General features: G+C 53.9%; 2 protein-coding genes across 2 annotated transcripts in view; one reads left to right on the top strand and one right to left on the bottom strand.

Moving 5' to 3' along the window:
- The first annotated feature begins 902 nt into the window (after positions 1-902).
- Itfg3 (integrin alpha FG-GAP repeat containing 3) lies at positions 903-11,924 on the top strand. The gene is made up of 11 exons (XM_013011795.1): positions 903-1,208; positions 5,748-5,864; positions 6,110-6,301; positions 7,420-7,550; positions 7,911-8,043; positions 9,088-9,217; positions 9,745-9,885; positions 10,183-10,258; positions 10,458-10,613; positions 11,058-11,160; positions 11,255-11,924. The coding sequence occupies exons 1-11, from the start codon at positions 941-943 to the stop codon at positions 11,464-11,466; spliced, it is 1,659 nt and encodes a 552-aa protein (XP_012867249.1). The 5' UTR covers positions 903-940; the 3' UTR covers positions 11,467-11,924.
- Positions 11,925-13,407: 1,483 nt separating this feature from the next.
- Rgs11 (regulator of G-protein signaling 11) overlaps positions 13,408-18,069 on the bottom strand; it is a 7,649-nt gene continuing 2,987 nt past the window's right edge. Inside the window, exons 8-15 of the mRNA XM_013011299.1 lie at positions 17,059-17,082; positions 16,907-16,968; positions 16,712-16,825; positions 16,500-16,615; positions 16,291-16,378; positions 16,076-16,214; positions 13,616-13,698; positions 13,408-13,510 (exon numbers count right to left, since the gene is read on the bottom strand). Of these exons, the coding sequence (XP_012866753.1) occupies positions 13,408-13,510; positions 13,616-13,698; positions 16,076-16,214; positions 16,291-16,378; positions 16,500-16,615; positions 16,712-16,825; positions 16,907-16,968; positions 17,059-17,082 (729 nt within the window). The remainder of the gene's footprint in view (positions 13,511-13,615; positions 13,699-16,075; positions 16,215-16,290; positions 16,379-16,499; positions 16,616-16,711; positions 16,826-16,906; positions 16,969-17,058; positions 17,083-18,069) is intronic.

The following is an 18,069-nucleotide window of genomic DNA, read 5'->3' as shown; positions in this document are numbered from 1 at the left end:
GCTTTTTTCTTTTTGCTTAAGTGGTGCTGAGGAATCGAACCCAGGGCCTCAGGCATGCAAGGCAAGCGCTCTACCACTGAGCCACCTTCCCAGCCCCTGTAAGTGGTTTATGTGCATGCTAATTTAATCCTTAAAAGTAGATGTTGTATCCCTTTTACTGATAAGGAAATAGAGGTGCAGACAAATTAAATCCCAGTCCCAGGTCACACAGGCTAAAGGTAAGCTTGACCCCAGAACCCATCTTCACCTAAGATTCCTTGATCGTCAAGTCCATGTGTGAGAATGTAGGTTTTACCAAACTCTTACTTGGGTAGCCTTTTGCCGAGAAGCTGGCCAGATGTGCCCAGCAGATGCAGGCAGGACTTAGTTAATGATTAATGTGTGAGCTGCAGTCAGCTGCAACTACCACTTGTAGATGAAGCCGGCAGGACACACCTGTGTGCTAGGTGTAGAGTATTTCCTGCTGGCTCTGCACAACCGGTTTGCCTTTCCTTCTGCGTTCCTTAGAGACCCTGCTGGCTCTGCATAACCGGTTTGCCTTTCCTTCTGCGTTCCTTAGAGACCCTAAGTAGAATCTGTTGATTCTGCCATCCTACACAGTTACATAGTATTTTATTTTCCTTGTGGTATTTAGTCACTGAATACAAGGCTTCTCGGTAGTTAGGCAAACACTACCATTTTAACTATGTATTCTCAATCCTTTGTCTTTATTTTGGATTTGAGGTATGGTTATACTAACTTTACCAAGTCTGGCCTCAAATTCATAATCCTTTCAGCTCTTGAATACACCACCATGCCCCGCTGATAGAGCTTTTGTCTGAGGGGCTGATGGTTCAGAGCTGCACTGTAACCTGCTCAGTGCTGCTTTGTGCAGTGGGGCAGCTGGCCTTAACCACCTCTTGTTTTATTGATGCAGTGATCATTAGTTCATGCTTGGAATATGCACAGGATGACGGACAATAAGGATTTAGAAGCTGAGAACCACCCCTTGAAGAATGAAGGCAGAAAATCACAAGAAAATCTGAAAAATCAGTTGAAAAATGAAGACCATTTGAAAAGCAAGCCTCTGCAGTCCAGGCTCTCGCGCTGCCGGGCAGTGGCCTTCTTCCTCTCCTTGTTTATCTGCCTTTCTGTCGTGTTTGTGGTCTCATTCCTTATCCCATGTCCAGCATCACTTCAGATGTGGAGGATTGATTACAACGCTGCCGGTGAGCCTCAAAGGGTCTCTCCTCTCGCCAGCTTCCAAACGCTCTCCTGGGCAGCAGGATGTGTCTGTGGGTCCAAAGGTGGAGCTTGACGGGCACTACTTCATCACTCAGTCACTGGTGACTGTATCCAAGGCATTCTGGGATTTATAAAGAGAGCTGTTGATTTGGGGGGGCAGTACAGAGTATTAGGCCACACAGCCCCAGTCCTTAGGGACCTGTGGAGCAGCCTGAGTACAATGGAAGTACTGCTTGGATGGGTAAATCAGCACAAGTGGCCTGTGGGTTACATTTCAATGAAAGAAATCAAATGGCTAAGGATTTAGAGATGGCCGTGTAACATGTGAAAAACATGCAGCATTACGTTGATGTGCTCTGGCCAATATAAAACTGCACCAAAGTGCACCTTCCTTTCTCTTCCCCTAAATCGGTGCTTGTGAAAGAAAAGCAATTGAATTGGCCTTACTTGGTCTCCTGGGAAACAGCATGTTCCCAGTCAAGCTGCTGGTGAGTGTAAGAGGTTTCAGATCTTTGTATACTTTCCCTTTTCTGGTGTGGTAAGCTGGTCCTGGGGCTTGAACCCAGGGTCTGGGCTCTGTCCTAGAGCCTCTCTGTGCTCAAGGCTAGTGCTCTACCACTTGAGCCACAGCACCACTTCTGGCCTGAGCTGGCTTTGAGCCTCAATCCTCAGCCTCCTGAGTGTAAGGGTTACAGGCCTGAGCCACCAGCAGCCGGCTTGCCATCTCCTCTTGGTGCCTGCCAGTAACTAGAGTTACAAGCACACACTACCATGCTTGCCCTACTTATTGAAATGGGCTCTTACTATTTTTTGTCCAGGCTAGCCTTGAATTACAGTCCTCCCAATTTCTGACCTATCCCTGCCTCAACCAGCAAGCATGTGCCTTCACACTTGGCTTTTATCTAGACTTTTAGTGTTCATAATGCTTGATGGTGTTTAGTGTACATCTTGCTCATCTTTTATTAAATGTATATCAGAATATTCTCTTTTTTCTATGTGTGCTGGTTCTAGGACTTGCACTGAGGGCTTGGATGCTGTCCTTGAGCTTTTGTGCTCAAGGCTAGTACTCTACCACTTGAGCCAGAGCTCCATTTCTGACTTTTTGTGATTGATTGGAGATAAGAGTCTCATAGACTTTCCTGTCTGGGTAGGCTTTGAACTGGGATCCTCAGACCTCAGCCTTCTGAGTAGCTAAGATGACCAGTGTGGCCGTGGCACCTGGCTGCAAGGTTATGGATCTTTCAACATTAAATATGACTTCACTATTAGTTCAGAGAGATTGGTCTTATCATTAAAGGGTATTGGATTTTGTCAGATGCCTTTTGCATGTCTACACGTATGTAGTATTCTGTCACATGGAGTATTAGTTGATTTTACATTTGTTGAACCAATGCTGGGTTCCTGGGATGAAAAGCATTAGATCAATAGTTGAGAAAATTTTTTACAGGACAGTACCAAGAATTAAACTTAGGGCCTTGTGCTTGTTACTACTAGTAAAGCAAGTACTCTACTACTTGAGCTAATCTTTCCCCTTCCTCCTTTTGCTTTTACTCTTGCTGACTTTGCCCAGAACTACCTCAGACTGCAATCTTCTTACCTCTGGCCTTCTTAGTAGCAAGGATTACAGGCATGTACCCCTATGACCAGCTCATTTTTTTTCCACTACTGGGGCTTGAACTCAGGGTCTTGAACTCTAATTTTGGCTCTACCACTTAAACCACACCTCCATTTTCAGCTTTTTCCAGTGAATTGGATATAAGAGTCTCACAGATTTGTCATGCCTAGGCTATTTCTTTGATCCCTAGAGCTTAGCCTTCTGTGTAGTAGGATTATAAAGCAGAAGCCACTGGTGCCCAGCTTCCAGCTGATTTTTGATAGGATATTACTAACTTTTGCCTGGCATGACCTCAAAATCTGGGATTATAAGGATGCGCTACCATGTCTAGCTCTGTTTTCCTTTTTCTGAATATTTTAAATAAAAATTGATTGAATCTGTGGAGTCACACAAAGGGCCATCTGCCCCCACATTTTGCTTATCCATCCATCCATTAATGTACATGACAATTTCTACTTTGGGGCCATTGTGGATAACGCTGCTATACACAAGTAATATGAATCCTTGCTTTGAATTTTGGCAGATAAGAACCAAAGGAATGGAGCTTCTGGAACACATGCTACTTAACTCTTCTAAGAAGCTGCCAGACATTCTTTACGTTGTTGCACCTTTTTACATTCTCACCAGCAATGCACAAGAGTTCCCAGAACAACATTTGTTTTCTGCTTTTGTTTTTGTTTTCCTGAGTACAGAGTCATAATGGGTCTGAAAAGATATCTTAAGGTTTTTTCATTTCCCTAATTACTAGTGATAATGAACATCTTTTTATGTCCTACTGGGCCTTTGCATCTCTTCTTAGGAGAAATGTTTATCAAATCCTTTCCATATTTTTCAACTGAATAGCTGAATTTGCTGTTTAGGATACTCTTAAAATATTCTGGGTTGGAAGTGGCACCATGACTCAAGTGGTAGAGCACTTGCCTTGAGCTAAAGAGCTCAGGGACAGCGCCCAGGCCGAGTTCGAGCTCCACCCCTCTCTCTCTCACACACACACACACACACACACATACACACAGCGTAATCCCTGTCCTACATATGATTTGTAAATACTTTCTCCTATGTCATAGGTTATCTTCTTACCATTTTTTGGCGGGGGGGAGAGGGGAATCAGTTGTGGGGCTTGAACTCGACCTGGACACTGTCCCTCAGCTCTTCAGCTCAAGGTGAGCCACAGCACCACTTCTAGTTTTCTTGTGGTTAATTGTAGGTAAGAGTCTCACAGACTTTCCTGTGTAGGCTGGCTTTGAACTGCAATCCTCAGATCTTAGCCTCTGGAGTAGATAGGATTACAAGTGTGAGGCCACCAACACCACTTTTTTTTTTTTTTTTTGGTCTGGTCGTGGGGCCTGAACTCTGGGCCTGGGCGCTGTCCCTCAGCTCATTGTTAGCGCTCTACCACTTGAGCCTCGGTGCCACTTCGGCTTTTTTTTTTTTTTTCTTTTTTGCTTATGTGGTGCTGAGGAATCGAACCCAGGGCCTCAGGCATGCAAGGCAAGCGCTCTACCACTGAGCCACCTTCCCAACCCTACTTAAGTCATTTTGAACCATGCCTCCACCTTGTTTTTTTTTTGTCGGTCTGGGGCCTGAACTCTGGGCCTGGGCGCTGTCCCTCAGCTCTTCAGCTCAAGGCTAGCGCTCTATCACTTGAGCCACGGCACTATTTCTGGATTTTGCTTATGTGGTGCTGAGGAATCGAACCCAGGGCCTCAGGCATGCAAGGCAAGCGCTCTACCACTGAGCCACCTTCCCAACCCTACCACCAACACCACTTTTGAAGGTCAATTTCTTTTTTTCTTTTTCTTTTTTTGGTACTGGGGTTTTAACCCAGTACCTCACACATGATAGGCAGGTTCTCTACCTACCTTGAACTATAGCTCAATTTTTTTTTTTTTTGTACTGTTCCTAGGGTTTTGAATTCAGGACTTGGGCACTGTCCCTGAGCTTTTGTGCCAAAGGCTAGCACTGAACCACTTGAGCCACAGCTCTGCTTGAGCCACAGCTTCATGTCTGGCTGTTTTGTTGGTTAGAGAGAAGAGTTTCACAGACTTTCCTGCACATGCTGGCTTTGAACCATGATCTTTAGATCTCAACCTTCTGAGTAGGTAGGCTTACAGGTATGAGCTACTGATATCCAGTGTTGACCCTTTTTTAATTTTAATTTTTATTATTTTTTTGGGGGGGTCCGGTCATGGGGCCTGAACTCTGGGCCTGGCCGCTGTCCCTCAGCTCTTCAGCTCAAGGCTGGCGCTCTACCACTTGAGCCACAGCGCCACTTCCGGCTTTTTTCTTTTTGCTTATGTGGTGCTGAGGAATCGAACCCAGGGCCTTGAGCATGCAAGGCAAGCGCTCTACCACTGAGCCACCTTCCCAGCCCCCTTTTTTTATTTTTGAGTCAAGATCTTAATCTATAGCCATACCAGCGTCAATATGCCTGATCTTGTCTGATCTCAGAAGGTGGTCATTTAAGTCTTTTGGTGAAAGGAAGCAGCAAGCACTTAGGCTGCGTCTGTCCCACACTGGCCTAGGACTCTCTCCTTAACAAAAGGTATACAAAAGACCTTTTCATGGTACCAGAATGTCTGTCATGTTCCTTGGTAGTGTACTTAGGCAATGGAGATGAGGATCTTGAGTTCACAACCAGCCTGGCCTACAGAGCAAGATCCTGTTATGCACACACACATGCACGTGCACACGGAAAGGAAGATGTTCCCATTTTCATCCTCATGAAGATTTGCTGCACTTCTGAAGAGAAACTCTGGAAAATGTTTCTTCTTAGTGAGGAATATGCTACTTTTGTTGGGTGACAGGTTTCATTGCACAACAGACTCCAGAACAAAAGTGTATGGTGCATGGCCTTCCCCGTAGACAGTCATACCCTCGGCAACACTCTGTGGATTTTTTTTTTCAGTCATCTACGACTTTCTGACCATGGAGGACATAAACAGGGACAGGATTCAAGATGTTCTCTTCCTTTATAAAAACACCAACAGCAGTAACAATTTCACCAGATCCTGTGCTGGTGAAGGTAATTTTTACTTTATCTGAACAAGGGGCTCTCTGTGGGAAGGGTCCCCTCTCCCTTCTATGGTATTTGGGTCTGGCAGAGGTGAGATGGCCGGCTCCCCTCCCCACCCCACGGGGCCAAGGCCATCACTACCCCAGGTAGGTGAGGATTAGGGAAATGGGTGCTGGCCTAGGCAGGGTCAGTGAGGACAAGAGCTGGCAGTGTAGCTAGGCCAGCCTGACCAGCCAGTGCGGTTTTCCTTCTAGGCTTTTCCACCCCCTGTGCCTTTGTGGCTGCTGTGTCTGGGGCCAATGGTGAGATCCTCTGGGAGAGGCCTGTGGCTCAAGACGTGGCCCTGGTGGAGTGTGCTGTGCTGCAGCCGTCAAACAATGAGGCGTCTTCTACCTGCATCTTTGTAGGAAGACCTGGTTCTCTCATTGCAGTTGACCTATTCACAGGTACGCTGCCAAGGAAGATGTTCTTACTGGGGAGACTTCCAGGTGTGACTACTGGGAATTCACACACCTCAGGCCCTCCAGCTGCTTGGCATATGACACTCATGTCTTACAATGCCCGATTTGCATGTTTCAGTTACATGAGGCAATCGGCATCACCCACATGGGCAAACAAGTGAAGAGGAGATGCGTAATGGCTAATCTGGCCCTGTTGGTGCTTGTACTCTGGGGCTCAAGTCGGCTGAGCCTTAACAGGCCGTATGTGAGCACCAGGGGAAGAAAGCATCGTGAGAAGTAACTTGGAGATGGCCCAGAGCCATAAGGCATTCTGTGCCTCGATTGATAGATTTTGGTATTTCCCTTACATGCTGTTGTTTTGCTTACGTATGTATTAGCCTAAGTGTGTGTGGTGCTGGGATCCATGCTAGCAAGTACTCTATCACTGATCTACACATTCAGACCAAAGTCTCGGCTCGGTGGCTCACACCTACAATCCTAGGCTGAGATCCAAGGATCATGGTTTGAAGCCAGCTCAGGCAGGAAAGGCCATGAGACTTTTTTTTTTTCTTTTTTTGTCAGTCATGGGGCCTGAACTCTGGGCCTGGGCGCTGTCCCTCAGCTCTTCAGCTCAAGGCTAGCGCTCTATCACTTGAGCCACAGCGCCACTTCCAGCTTTTTCTGTGTATGTGGTACTGAGGAATCAAACCCACATTCCCAGCCATAGGCCCTTTTTTGGGCATTCTCCTTCCTGAAGCTAAAGGATGTACCTGTGTCTGGAACCAAGGCAGGTTCCTGGGGGTTTCCAGCCCTGGCAGGGTCAAGTCCTGTCCCCTGAGTAGGCGGGCAGTCAGTGGCCAAGTCTCCTGTAACAGACCTTGCTCAGGACCTACTAATAGGAAACTCAGACATGAAATAAGGAGTGACTAGCAGCTACCATTTTCTTGTGGGCACTCAGTCGCTTTTCACTCGGGCGTATTGTATCTGTCTTTCCTCAATGAAGACCGTTAGCTGTGCTTGCTCGTGACCCTGTTTCTGAGCGTGCAGCATGCTTGTGGGTGGATCTGCCATGCGGTTGCCACAGGATACAGGGCCACAAGCAACGGTGATGTGCCTGGTTCCAGGGAACACCCTGTGGAGCCACCCCAGCAACCTCAGCGAGAACACCTCTGTCCTGAGCCCTCTGCTCCAGGTGCCTGATGTGGATGGCGATGCTGTTCCAGACCTGCTGCTCCTCACCCAGGAGGGGAAGAAGGTGAGGATCACACGGCTCTCCTCCCAGGTGGCCCAGGCCCAGCCGCTTCCTCCCGGAAGGATTTGTGTCTGACCACTTGTCTGGACATTCAGCTGGGGCTCTGTACACTGGACTGGCCCGTCCCTCTAGGCAGCTGTGAGCCCTCCCAGAAAGTAGGGCGGGATTTAGCCCAGGGCCTCCTTTACCTCCTAAGCAGGGTGTGCAACACAGATGCTCCCAGTCAGTCGCTCTTATTTCAAGGCATTCTTGCCCCCAAAACCAAGAGAATTGGACGCCTTTTTTTCGACAGCTCCTAAAATGCCCCTCTCCCCGCTGTGGATCCAGGTCTATCTCTCCCCTGCCGCCCTTTTATCACTGCAGGTCAGCGGGGACATCTATTCACTCAACACCGGGCACCAGATTGGCCACAGAGGTGCCCTTGATGTGAATGGAGACCATGGGGCCCTTCTCCACATCACCTGGACAGGTGCACACTACATCCTCCTGCCCTGCGGTACGTCCTCTGCCACACACCTGAGACAGACTTTTCTCTCAAAGCCATGCGGGGACTGGGAAGGTGGCGCAGTGGTAGAGCGCTTGCCTTGCATGCCTGAGGCCCTGGGTTCGATTCCTCAGCACCACATAAGCAAAAAGAAAAAAAGCCGGAAGTGGCGCTGTGGTTCAAGTGATAGAGCGCTAGCCTTGAGCTGAAGAGCTGAGGGACAGCGCCCAGGCCCAGAGTTCAGGCCCCATGACCGGACCCAAACAATAATAATAATAATCAAAGCCATGTGGGTCTTTTTTTTTTAAGTAGTTGTACAGAGGGGTTCTAATTGTGAGTATAATGCTTCTTGGTTAGTGTCACCCCTTCCTTTGTTCCCTCCCTTTTTTCTTGCCCTGGTTACGTAGTTAATTTTTTACATAATTTACACACACACAATGTGTCCCCACACACACACTTTGCCCACCTCCTAAGCTATGTTTCCATTTCCTGGTATTTGTTTTAATAAACGGTAAATTAGTTATTCAGAGGGGTCATGCTTTGCACACGTCCCCTAAGTATACTTGGTCTGTTTATGTGTAGATGTATTGAGCCCTGTACGTGTTGTCAAGTGGTGCTGTTCTTAACTAACAGGCACTTGGGAGAAAACTGTTTCTGAGGGAGGCTACTCCCGCCCCCGGTTCAGCAGCACCTGCTCCACTCCTGCTGTTCTGTTCTGTGTGTTTATTCTGTCAGTGCTCAGGGCCCCCACTCTTACTTGACTTTCTTGCTCAGGACTGGTGCTCTACTACGGGAGCCACACCTTTACTTCCTGCTTTGTTGTTGTTGTTGTTGTCAGTTGGATACAGACTTTTTTGCCTGGGTTGGCTTTGAACTAAAATCCTCAGATCTCAGCCTCTTGATTGGCTAGGATGACGAGTGTGAGCCAGCGTCACATAGCTCCTGCCTGTGTTGCTGGGAGTCGACACACACTGATGGTCCAGGGTGCATGTGGCACTGCGTGCTCCCGGAAGTGGAGCAACTGTGTTGACGTTAGCTCTTCTGTGTTTTGAATAGTGAGCTTTCTCTGTGGCTGCTCCGTGAAGGGTCTTTATGAGAAAGTGACCGGGAGAGATGGCCCGTTTACGAATGACCCCCTCTGGGAGAACATGCTCAATACCTCTGAACACAGGAGGCTTCTGCACAGGTTGGTCTGACACAGAGAACTCCGTCCTACAGGCCATGGGCCTCAGTCAGGTATGATCTGTATGGACATGGGGCAGCCAAGCAGGCACTGGGCCTTGCTGGACGTAGGCCATGGTGCCTCCAGCCACAGGGAGTGGGTCGATGAAAGCCAGGTAGCGCAGAGGGGTGGGAGTGCTGACAGGACTCCTGCCCCCATCCCCCTGCCAGCTCTCAGGACTCCCACCCCCATCCCCCTGTCAGCTGACAGGGCTCCCATCCCCATCCCCCTGTCAGCTGACAGGACTCCCATCCCCATCCCCCTGTCAGCTCTCAGGACTCCCATCCCCATCCCCCTGCCAGCTGACAGGGCTCCCATCCCCATCCCCCTGCCAGCTGACAGGGCTCCCATCCCCATCCCCCTGCCAGCTCAGCTCTCAGGATGGGCAGCCAGGGAGGGAAGGTGTGGCGTTGGGCCCCACAGGAAGCCACCCTGCCGCCGAGGCTTATCCCAAAGTCCCTGAGCACTTTTCTCCCGCTGTCCTCACCCAGCTCTGGAGAAGTCCGCCACCTGATGAACGTCCGAGGGAACACTGGTCAGGACGTGCTCCTTGTGACCTCCGAGGCCTGCGTGCTGCTGGATGGGCAGGAGCTGACCCCCAGGTGGACCGTCAGTGGAGCCCGGATCCTGAGGTACAGTTTTTCTCCAGAGCTGGGCAGTGGTTGCAGACCACACATGGGTCAGCCTCTCCAGAGTCCCCAGCCCATGGGCCGCTGGCACAGCAGATGGCACCTCCGCCAGCAGAATCTCAGCTGCCCTTTGCCTCCGGGTCAGGGGGCCAGCTCCTTGTCCTGGGGCTGGATGTGGGCAGCCCAGCCTGTCTAGATGAAGCCACAGAAGACTGAGTATCGTACCTGTCCCAGGAATTGCCTTTATCTTAGAGCTCCTTATAGAGACCCCTTGTGACCTCTTGTTATCTCTCTTTCTAGAAAACCCATCCTCGGCCACTACAAACCAGACACCCTCGCTGTGGTCATTGAAAACGGAACCGGCATTGACAGACAGGTGGGCTGGGCTTGCTTCCTCTAGAGTCTAACTTGTCTAAGGACAAACTGTGTGAAAGAAGACAGGATTCTGGCCCTTGTAGTGCTGCCTTTGGAAGCGGTGAGGAGGTTCTGGCTGTCCTCGGAGCACGGCTGCCTGCAGTGTTGCTGGCACACGCTGGGGCTGACAGATGGTCTCTCAGCGTCTCCTCCTTCCCCAGATGCTGTTTCTGGACCTCAGCACTGGGGCTGTCCTATGGAGCCAGGCCCTCCCAAGCTTCCCCGGCGCCCCGCCATCTGTCAGCCTGCTGACCACAGACCACCGCTCAGCCTTCTTCTTCTGGGGCCTCCATGAGTTGATTGGCACCAGTGTGATGGTATGGGGATCCTATCAACATCACTGCAGAAGCCAGGGACAGAGCCCAGGCCAGGGCCCTCCTGGAGGCTGTCCGTGACCGGGCCAGTGCAGGATGGGGGGCGGGGGGGGTTGTCCTGAGGAAGTCTTCTTGGGGCATGTGAGAGGGAGCCCGAGAGACTCTGAAGGCCTGTGTTAGGGCAGGCACTAATGGACACCAGGAAGACCAGAGCCAGGCCCAGGGCTGGGGGAAGAGGGAGTTGCAGGTGGGTATGGAGAGGAAGTTACCTGTTTGTGAGCCCCCAGGCAGGACCAGGTTGACACAGAGCTCTAGGCGTGGCCGCTCTGACAGCGCCATCCATGGGGGGGGGGGGTGACCTGAACACTGCCGAGGGCGAGGCTGGGGCCCAGATCTGGCTTGGACAGGAATAGCAGGAGTGAGGCCTGTTGCTGGTCCCCACCCCAGGAGCCCCGAGATGCCCAGCACAGCCTGTACATGTTCCACCCCACCCTGCCCAGTATCCTGCTGGAGCTGGCCAATGTGTCTGCCAACGTCGTTGCCTTTGACGGTGAGTACAGAATCAGCCGCAGGCCTGGGGCTGCTCCCCGCCCCAGCTCTGCGCTGGCCAGTACTGAGAGGTGCTGTTCCCGTGTTCCCCACAGTGGTCCTGTTTGAGCCGAATCGCCATGCTGCCTATGTGCTCCTGACAGGCCCTGCAAGCTCCCATGAGCCTGGCCTGGTCTCCGTGGCCAAGCACAAGGTGCAAGACCTGGTCCCCGGCAGCAGAGTGGTCCGCCTGGGTGAGGGCGGGTCAGAGAGCGACCGGGCCATCAAGGACCGCTTCTCCCGGCTGAGGTACCTCAGTGCAGCCTAGGCAGCGTCAGCTGGAGCACAGGGAGCCGTCTACTCCCTGCTGCCGCCCTGCTGGCCCCTCCCTCCGGACAGCATGACCGCCTCCTCGGGAGCTGTGGCCTTACTAGACGTATTGGGTGGTTGGTGGGAGGGCACACCTGTCCTCCTGGCCCTCCACAGTCTTGCCTACAGCCAGGGGTCAAGGCCAGACTGCCTCCCTGTTGTCTCCCTGGACCACTGGGCAGCGCCCAATCTCCGTGCCCTCCTTACTACTAGCCTCTCACGGGAGGGGCCACGACGGAGAGGCACGCCACCCCCGCTCAGGCGCTGGTTCCCTTTCTCCTGCTCCTGCACCAGCCCCACCCTCGGGGGGGCGGCGAGCCCTGGAGGCATCGTGGGAACTGGCGCCTGTGCAGCCCCTCCTAGAACAGATGGAAGGTGTTGGGTGTGGAGGGAAAAGAATGGTTCTCAGTTCTGGAGAGCAGGCATTGGCTCTGCAGGCGGGCAGGGACTGTACCGCAGTGTATGGTGCCCTTGAGGTCCCAGTGCATGTCCAGGCTGCCCCTCAGGAGGTCCCTGGCCCAGGGGAGGGGAGCACTTCCTGCTCCACTCCTAGTGCTCACTTGAACAGGACTCACTTCTGTGCCTTGTTGCTACTGAGGCCCAAGGGCAGCCGTGTACCAGACCGGAGCCCAAGCTTTGTAGCCAAAGTAGCCCTCTGACTCCGCCATCGCAGAAAACAACAGCATAAATGATTTGCACTGTCACTGGCCAAGTGTGAGTCTTGTGCCATCGGCCTGATCCTGCACTGGGAGTGGTGACCAGGAGGGGCTGGCCAAACTGTGGGCTCCAGGGGGCAAAGGCCCCGCCCATCTCCACCCAGCAGGTGTACCAACTGCGCCCACACCACCTCCACAGGCTCTCTAGGCTGAGGACTTCTGTGCCGTGGGGAAGATGGCGGCCCTGACAGAATGCCCCACCCACCCCGGGAAGATGGTGGCCCTGATAGAATGCCCCTCCACCCCGGGAAGATGGTGGCCCTGATAGAATGCCCCCCACCCCGGGAAGATGGCCCTGGTAGAACAGGTAGAACCTGGGACAGGTGGGGTGCACTCTGGAGAGGAGTTGGGGTTCACTGGTGGCCGCAGGCAGGCAGTCTGTGAGGCTTCATGGGAGACCCTGGGTCCATGGCCAGAGCCCCTCCCACACAGCATCTTGGGCTCCCTCTGCACCTGCACACCCCACTTTCCTTGGAGGCAGGGCACAGATGCGCTCCTCAGCCCCCACCCCCCCCAGTCTGGACAGATCCAGCCCAGAAGGCCCAGTTCCTCCATCAGCCCTACAGCCCAGGACTCCACACACCTCCCCCATATCACATCACACACCACAGGCCTGGGCTGCACACGCTTGCCACACACCGCATGTGTGCACACCACAGGCGGGACCTTGGGAGGCGTTCAGAACGCATGAGGACCAGCAAATTTATTTCTGTGCAGCTGCAGGAGAAGGGGCCAGTGCTGGGGATGGGGTGGTGTGGAGGGAGCCAGTCTTGGGCCTTATTCTGGTATACAAGAGGCATAGGGGTACTTAACACTGGTGACGCAAGTGACACCAGCTCTGCCACCTAGGTGGGAGCCTCATGGTTGGGGTCACGTGTACGCCAATCTGGTAGGAGAGGCCAGGGCTCTGGTGGGAGCCCGTGCCGCGTACAGCAGGTCACAGCGGGAGATTGGAGCCGTCTTGGGCAGGTGCAAGCACACAGACAGGCCCCGACTTATCTTTTGGAAAGTGTGGCTCACTGGCTCACCTAGTGTTCTGGAGATTGGATGGGCATCCAAGATGAGCTGAAGAACACAGGCTGCGGGGCTCTGCCGGCCTGCCCGCCTGCCCTCTAGTGACAGGGCTTGCTGCAGCCCCTCCTGGAGTCGCAGCTGGGCCGGCCCTGCAGTGATGAGGAGAGCATCTAGGCCTCATCACCGCCTGAGGCTGCTGCGGACTCCCCTGAGCCAGGAAGGAGCGCCGGGCTGGGGCTGGAGTGCCGGGGCTTCCGCATGAACGGGAACACCCTGTGGTGGGAAGAGGCTGAGGTGAGGGTGGGTGGCCAGAGGACCCAGTCCCCTAGTTGCATGGGCCTTCCCGGCCAGCAGGCACAAGGCCCTGCCTGAGCTCACCTTCGCCTGGTCTCTGGTGGGGTCACCGCGTCTACCAGAAGGCTCTTGTACATGTCAGACTTCAGGAATCGCGGGTAGGAGTCCTGCAGGAGACAACAGGGCTCCCAACATTCCACTCCTCACCCTTCAACCACATCTGGCCACGCATTGCGGGACCCTGCCCCTGCCTCAGCCCAGGGTGTGGAGGTTGAGGTTAACTACCCCAGACTTGTGCTTCTAGCCACTCAAGAGGCTGAGGCCTGAGGATCAAGAGGAAGCCAGCCCAGGCAGGAAAGTCCATCAGACTCCACTTCCTGAATAACCAGCAAGTCGAGTAGCTTGGCTACTCGAGACTGAGAAGCCAGCCTGGGGAGGAAAGTGCATGTGATACTTATCTCCAATTAACCACCAAAAAGTCAGAAGTGAAGCTGTGGCTCAAGAGGTAGAGTGCCAGCTTTTAAGTACAAGAGCTCAGGAACAGTGCCCACACCCTGAGTTCAAGCCCCAGGACCAACACACACACATGATTTGAAGCCAGTCTGGGCAGACAAATCCTTGACTTTTTTTTTTTTTTTTTTTGGAGGGGTCTGGTCATGGGGCCTGAACTCTGGGCCTGGGCGCTGTCCCTCAGCTCTTCAGCTCAAGGCAAGCACTCTACCACTTGAGCCACAGCGCCACTTCCAGCTTTTTTTCTTTTTGCTTATATGGTGCTGGGGAATCGAACCCAGGGCTTCAGGCATGCAAGGCAAGCGCTCTACCACTGAGCCAACTTCCCAGCCCCTGGCTTTGAACTGTGAGCCTCAATCTCAGCCTAGGATTCCAGGCCTGAGCCACTAACGCCCAGCTTTGGAAATAATCTTATCTCCAGTTAACTAGCAAAAAGCCAAAATAGGCATAGCTCAAGTGGTGGAACACCAGCCATGACTGGGAAAAGCATGACCCCGATTTCAAGCACGAAAAAAACAGCAAAAAAGCAGAGATAAGATGGAGACATGGCTCAAATGGTGGAGTGCCATCCAAGTAAGGAGGCCAAGCAAGCATGCGGTCCTGTGCGGCAGCTCACCCCTATAATCCCAGCTGTTTGGGAGGTAGAGATAGGACAAGTTCAAATGACAATCCAGGAAAAGTTAGAAGCCCTATCTCAAAAAAAAGGAAGTAGAGTTGTGGCTCCTGTGGTATAGTGTTAGCCTTGAATTAGGAAGCTGAGTCAAGTCCCAGGACTGGCACAGAGTAACACACAAAGGGCTAGAATGGGCACTTGCTAGGTAAGCCTGAGTTTATCTCTGTAACCTGTACAGCAATTCCCAGGCAGGGAAAGTAATAGCAGAGCTGTCTAAGGCAGACCCCCAGTTGAATGCATGTAAAAAGAAGCAAATGTTTTCCAGGTGCCGTGCTGCACCTGGACAGGAGGAGCTGCGTCAGCACCCTCAAAAACCAGGATTTCAAGTCAGGCACCATGGCTCACACCTGTAATCCCGCTACTCCGGAGGCTGGGATCTCAGGATCGCACAGTTCAGACACAGCTGGGGAAGGAAAGTCCAGGAGACTCTTATCTCTAATAAACTACTCAGAAAATGCTAGAAATGTTGCTATGGCTCAAGTGGTAGAGCACTAGCATTAAGCACAAACAAGCTTAGGGACAGCACCCAGGCCCCAAGTTCAAGACCCAGGACAGCAAAACAAAACAAAAGCAACACAGGATCTCAGTGTGGGTGGAGGTCCCAGGTCAAAGAGGTTGAGAAAAATTTCTAACCTGAATCTGGATTGGAAATACAGTGTACACTCTTGATAATGCGTAGACGTGCTGGATTTGAACTCAGGGTCTTGGATTTGCAAGGCGGGCATTCTACCACTTGAGTCAAGCCTCCGGATACTTTTTCCTGGTACACAGTTTTGAACTCAAGTACCTTGTGCTACCTGGCTTGCCACTTGAGCCATGCCTCCAGCTGGGGATTTCACAGGAGGCTGCCCAGGCTGGCTTTGAATTACGGTCCTCCAGGTTTATGGACGTGAACCACTGGCACCACGCCGCTCAAGCCATTCTTTTTTTTGGGGGGGGGGTCCAGTCATGGGGCCTGAACTCTGGGCCTGGGCGCTGTCCCTCAGCTCTTCAGCTCAAGGCTAGCGCTCTACCACTTGAGCCACAGCGCCACTTCTGGGTTTTTTCTTTTTGCTTATGTGGTGCTGAGGAATTGAACCCAGGGCCTCAGGTATGCAAGGCAAGCGCTCTACCACTGAGCCGCCTTCCCAGCCCTGAAGCCATTCTTGATCATGGTAAGGGAAAGGACGCCCTGGAGGAGCGCAGAGGGCCGTGCCGTGTGGACGATGCCCCCACAGACAGGTGGCAGAGAGGTGGACCTTCACACGCTGCGGTCTACCCAAAGCTGGGTTAAGTGGAAGGCATTCTTGACAGACAAATACCGATACTGGAGATAGGCCCGAAAGGCTCCATGAAGCAGGGACCCGGAGGCTGCCACCCACCTTCTTCATGAGCATGTAGATGTGCAGCTGCGCGTCGTCCAGGACATAGCGGTGGGGCTGGGACAGCCCCTCCAGCGTCTGCTCCATCGTCCGGCTGTCAATGTTGACCCAGCGGGCAGCTCCAGGGGCCAGAAACTGCCTGGGGAGGGAACGGCCCAGTGGGTCCAGGCCAGGGCCTGCCTGCCCGCTGAGCAGGGCCACCCACCCCCACTCACTGGTACACCGAGTCCACCAGGCCAGGGACCTGGGCCTGGCCGCCGAAGCGCAGCTCCTCGCACGCCTCCCAGAAGCTGAGGTTCTCTGCTGGAGGCCAAGCACCACATCAGGGGCCCAGCCTCAGCCGACTGGGCACCAATGGCTGGGTGGGAGGGGTCCCAGGCCCATCCCCCCTCTTGGGCCTAGGGCAGGGGTAGGAGCTGCTTACCACTGAACTCCTTCTGGAGAAAGTCCATGAAGTGAGCCCTGCCCACAGGGTCCCCCAGGAGCTCCCAGAAGCTGAAGCCCCAGCGCTCCACACGCAGCTTAGTAGGTGTGGCCACACTGGGTGGGGAGAGAGGTGGGGATGCTGACTCTTGCCAGCCCAGGCCGGCGGTGCCCCTCTGTGGCCGCCCACCCACCCGCCCACTTGGGGCTCACGTCGGAGCATTCAGGGTCCAGTAGTCCACACTATCTGTGATCCAGGGGTTGCTGGGCAGGCACCCTGCCATGATCGGGTCGTGTGAACTGCGCTGGCTGCTGAACTTAAGGTACCTAGGACATACCAGTAGCTAGTGCGGACCGGCCTTGGGGAGGAGGCTCTGGAGAGTCGGGGGGAGGGTACCGCACACTCACGCCTCAAGACAGATAGAGGACTTCACCCGGGTCCTGCCAAGCGCTTTCCTGGTGTAGTCAATCTACAACACGGGACCCGAGTTGAGAGCTGGGACCTGGACCGGCAGGATGGACAGACCCTTCTCCACACTCCCCCCACCCTTAGAACTTACCTCCCGCTTGTAGAAGTCCGAGCTCTGGGTCTAGAAAGGCAGAGGCCGCAGTTACCAGGCAGGTGTGGGGGGACTGGAAAACCCACCAACCCAGCACCCACGGGCCCACCCCCGGAGCCCTCTCCTCTACAAGGCCTCTGGAAGCCAGGGTCTCAGCATTGGAACCTGAACTTTGGGCCTTGGGCTCGCTGGGCAGGTGCTCTGTTCTCAGACGTATTTCTAACCAGACGTGTGAAGTCCTCGTCTAACTCAAAGCTCCAGCGCTCCCCCGGGCAGCGGCTGAAGTCTGGGTTGAAGTGAGAAGGCGGCGGCTAGCTGCCCAGGCCCCAACCCTCCACAGCCAACACTGAGGCGGGGCTGAAGTGGAGGCCGCTGCTGATTTCCCATTTACCCCAGCTCTTTGGCTGCCTTCGCGTACAGAAAAGTTAGGGTGCTGACATTAGCCGTAAGAAATAGGATCTGCTGTGGATGGGGTTTGAGGGGCTGACGTGTCAGCATCTGTCTGCCTCCATCCCTTCTCTGGTTTGGAAGCCACCAGAAGCCCTGGAGGGAGAGGGCTGGGGCCAGGTTCCCCGGCCGTAGTCCTGTTGGTCACCCTCCCACCTCCCTGGACTCTGACACTGTCCAGCCCAGGGAGAGCCCCGCACCCTCTCCTGGGGCCTTTCCGCTTATGCGCACCAGGGCCAGGTGGAGGTGCAGGGGCCCAGGGCAGGGGCGGGGCTGAGGGAGGGGCTGGCGGAGGGTGGGGCTGAGGGAGGGGCTGGCGGAGGGCGGGGCTGCATGAGGGGGCTGGCAGTGGGCGGGGCTGCATGCAGGGACTGGCAGCGGGCGGGGCTGAGGGAGGGACTGGCGGAGGGCGGGGCTGGCAGTGGGCGGGGCTGCATGCAGGGGCTGGCAGCGGGCGGGGCTGAGGGAGGGACTGGCGGAGGGCGGGGCTGAGGGAGGGACTGGCAGTGGGCAGGGCTGCATGCGGGGGCTGGCAGTGGGCGGGGCTGAGGGAGGGACTGGCGG

The sequence above is a fragment of the Dipodomys ordii genome, unplaced genomic scaffold, assembly GCF_000151885.1.
Source record: "Dipodomys ordii isolate 6190 unplaced genomic scaffold, Dord_2.0 Scaffold14, whole genome shotgun sequence".
NCBI lineage: Eukaryota > Metazoa > Chordata > Mammalia > Rodentia > Heteromyidae > Dipodomys > Dipodomys ordii.
The sequence above is the reverse complement of the archived record's forward strand: the minus strand, read 5'-3'. Positions and strand labels throughout refer to the sequence as shown.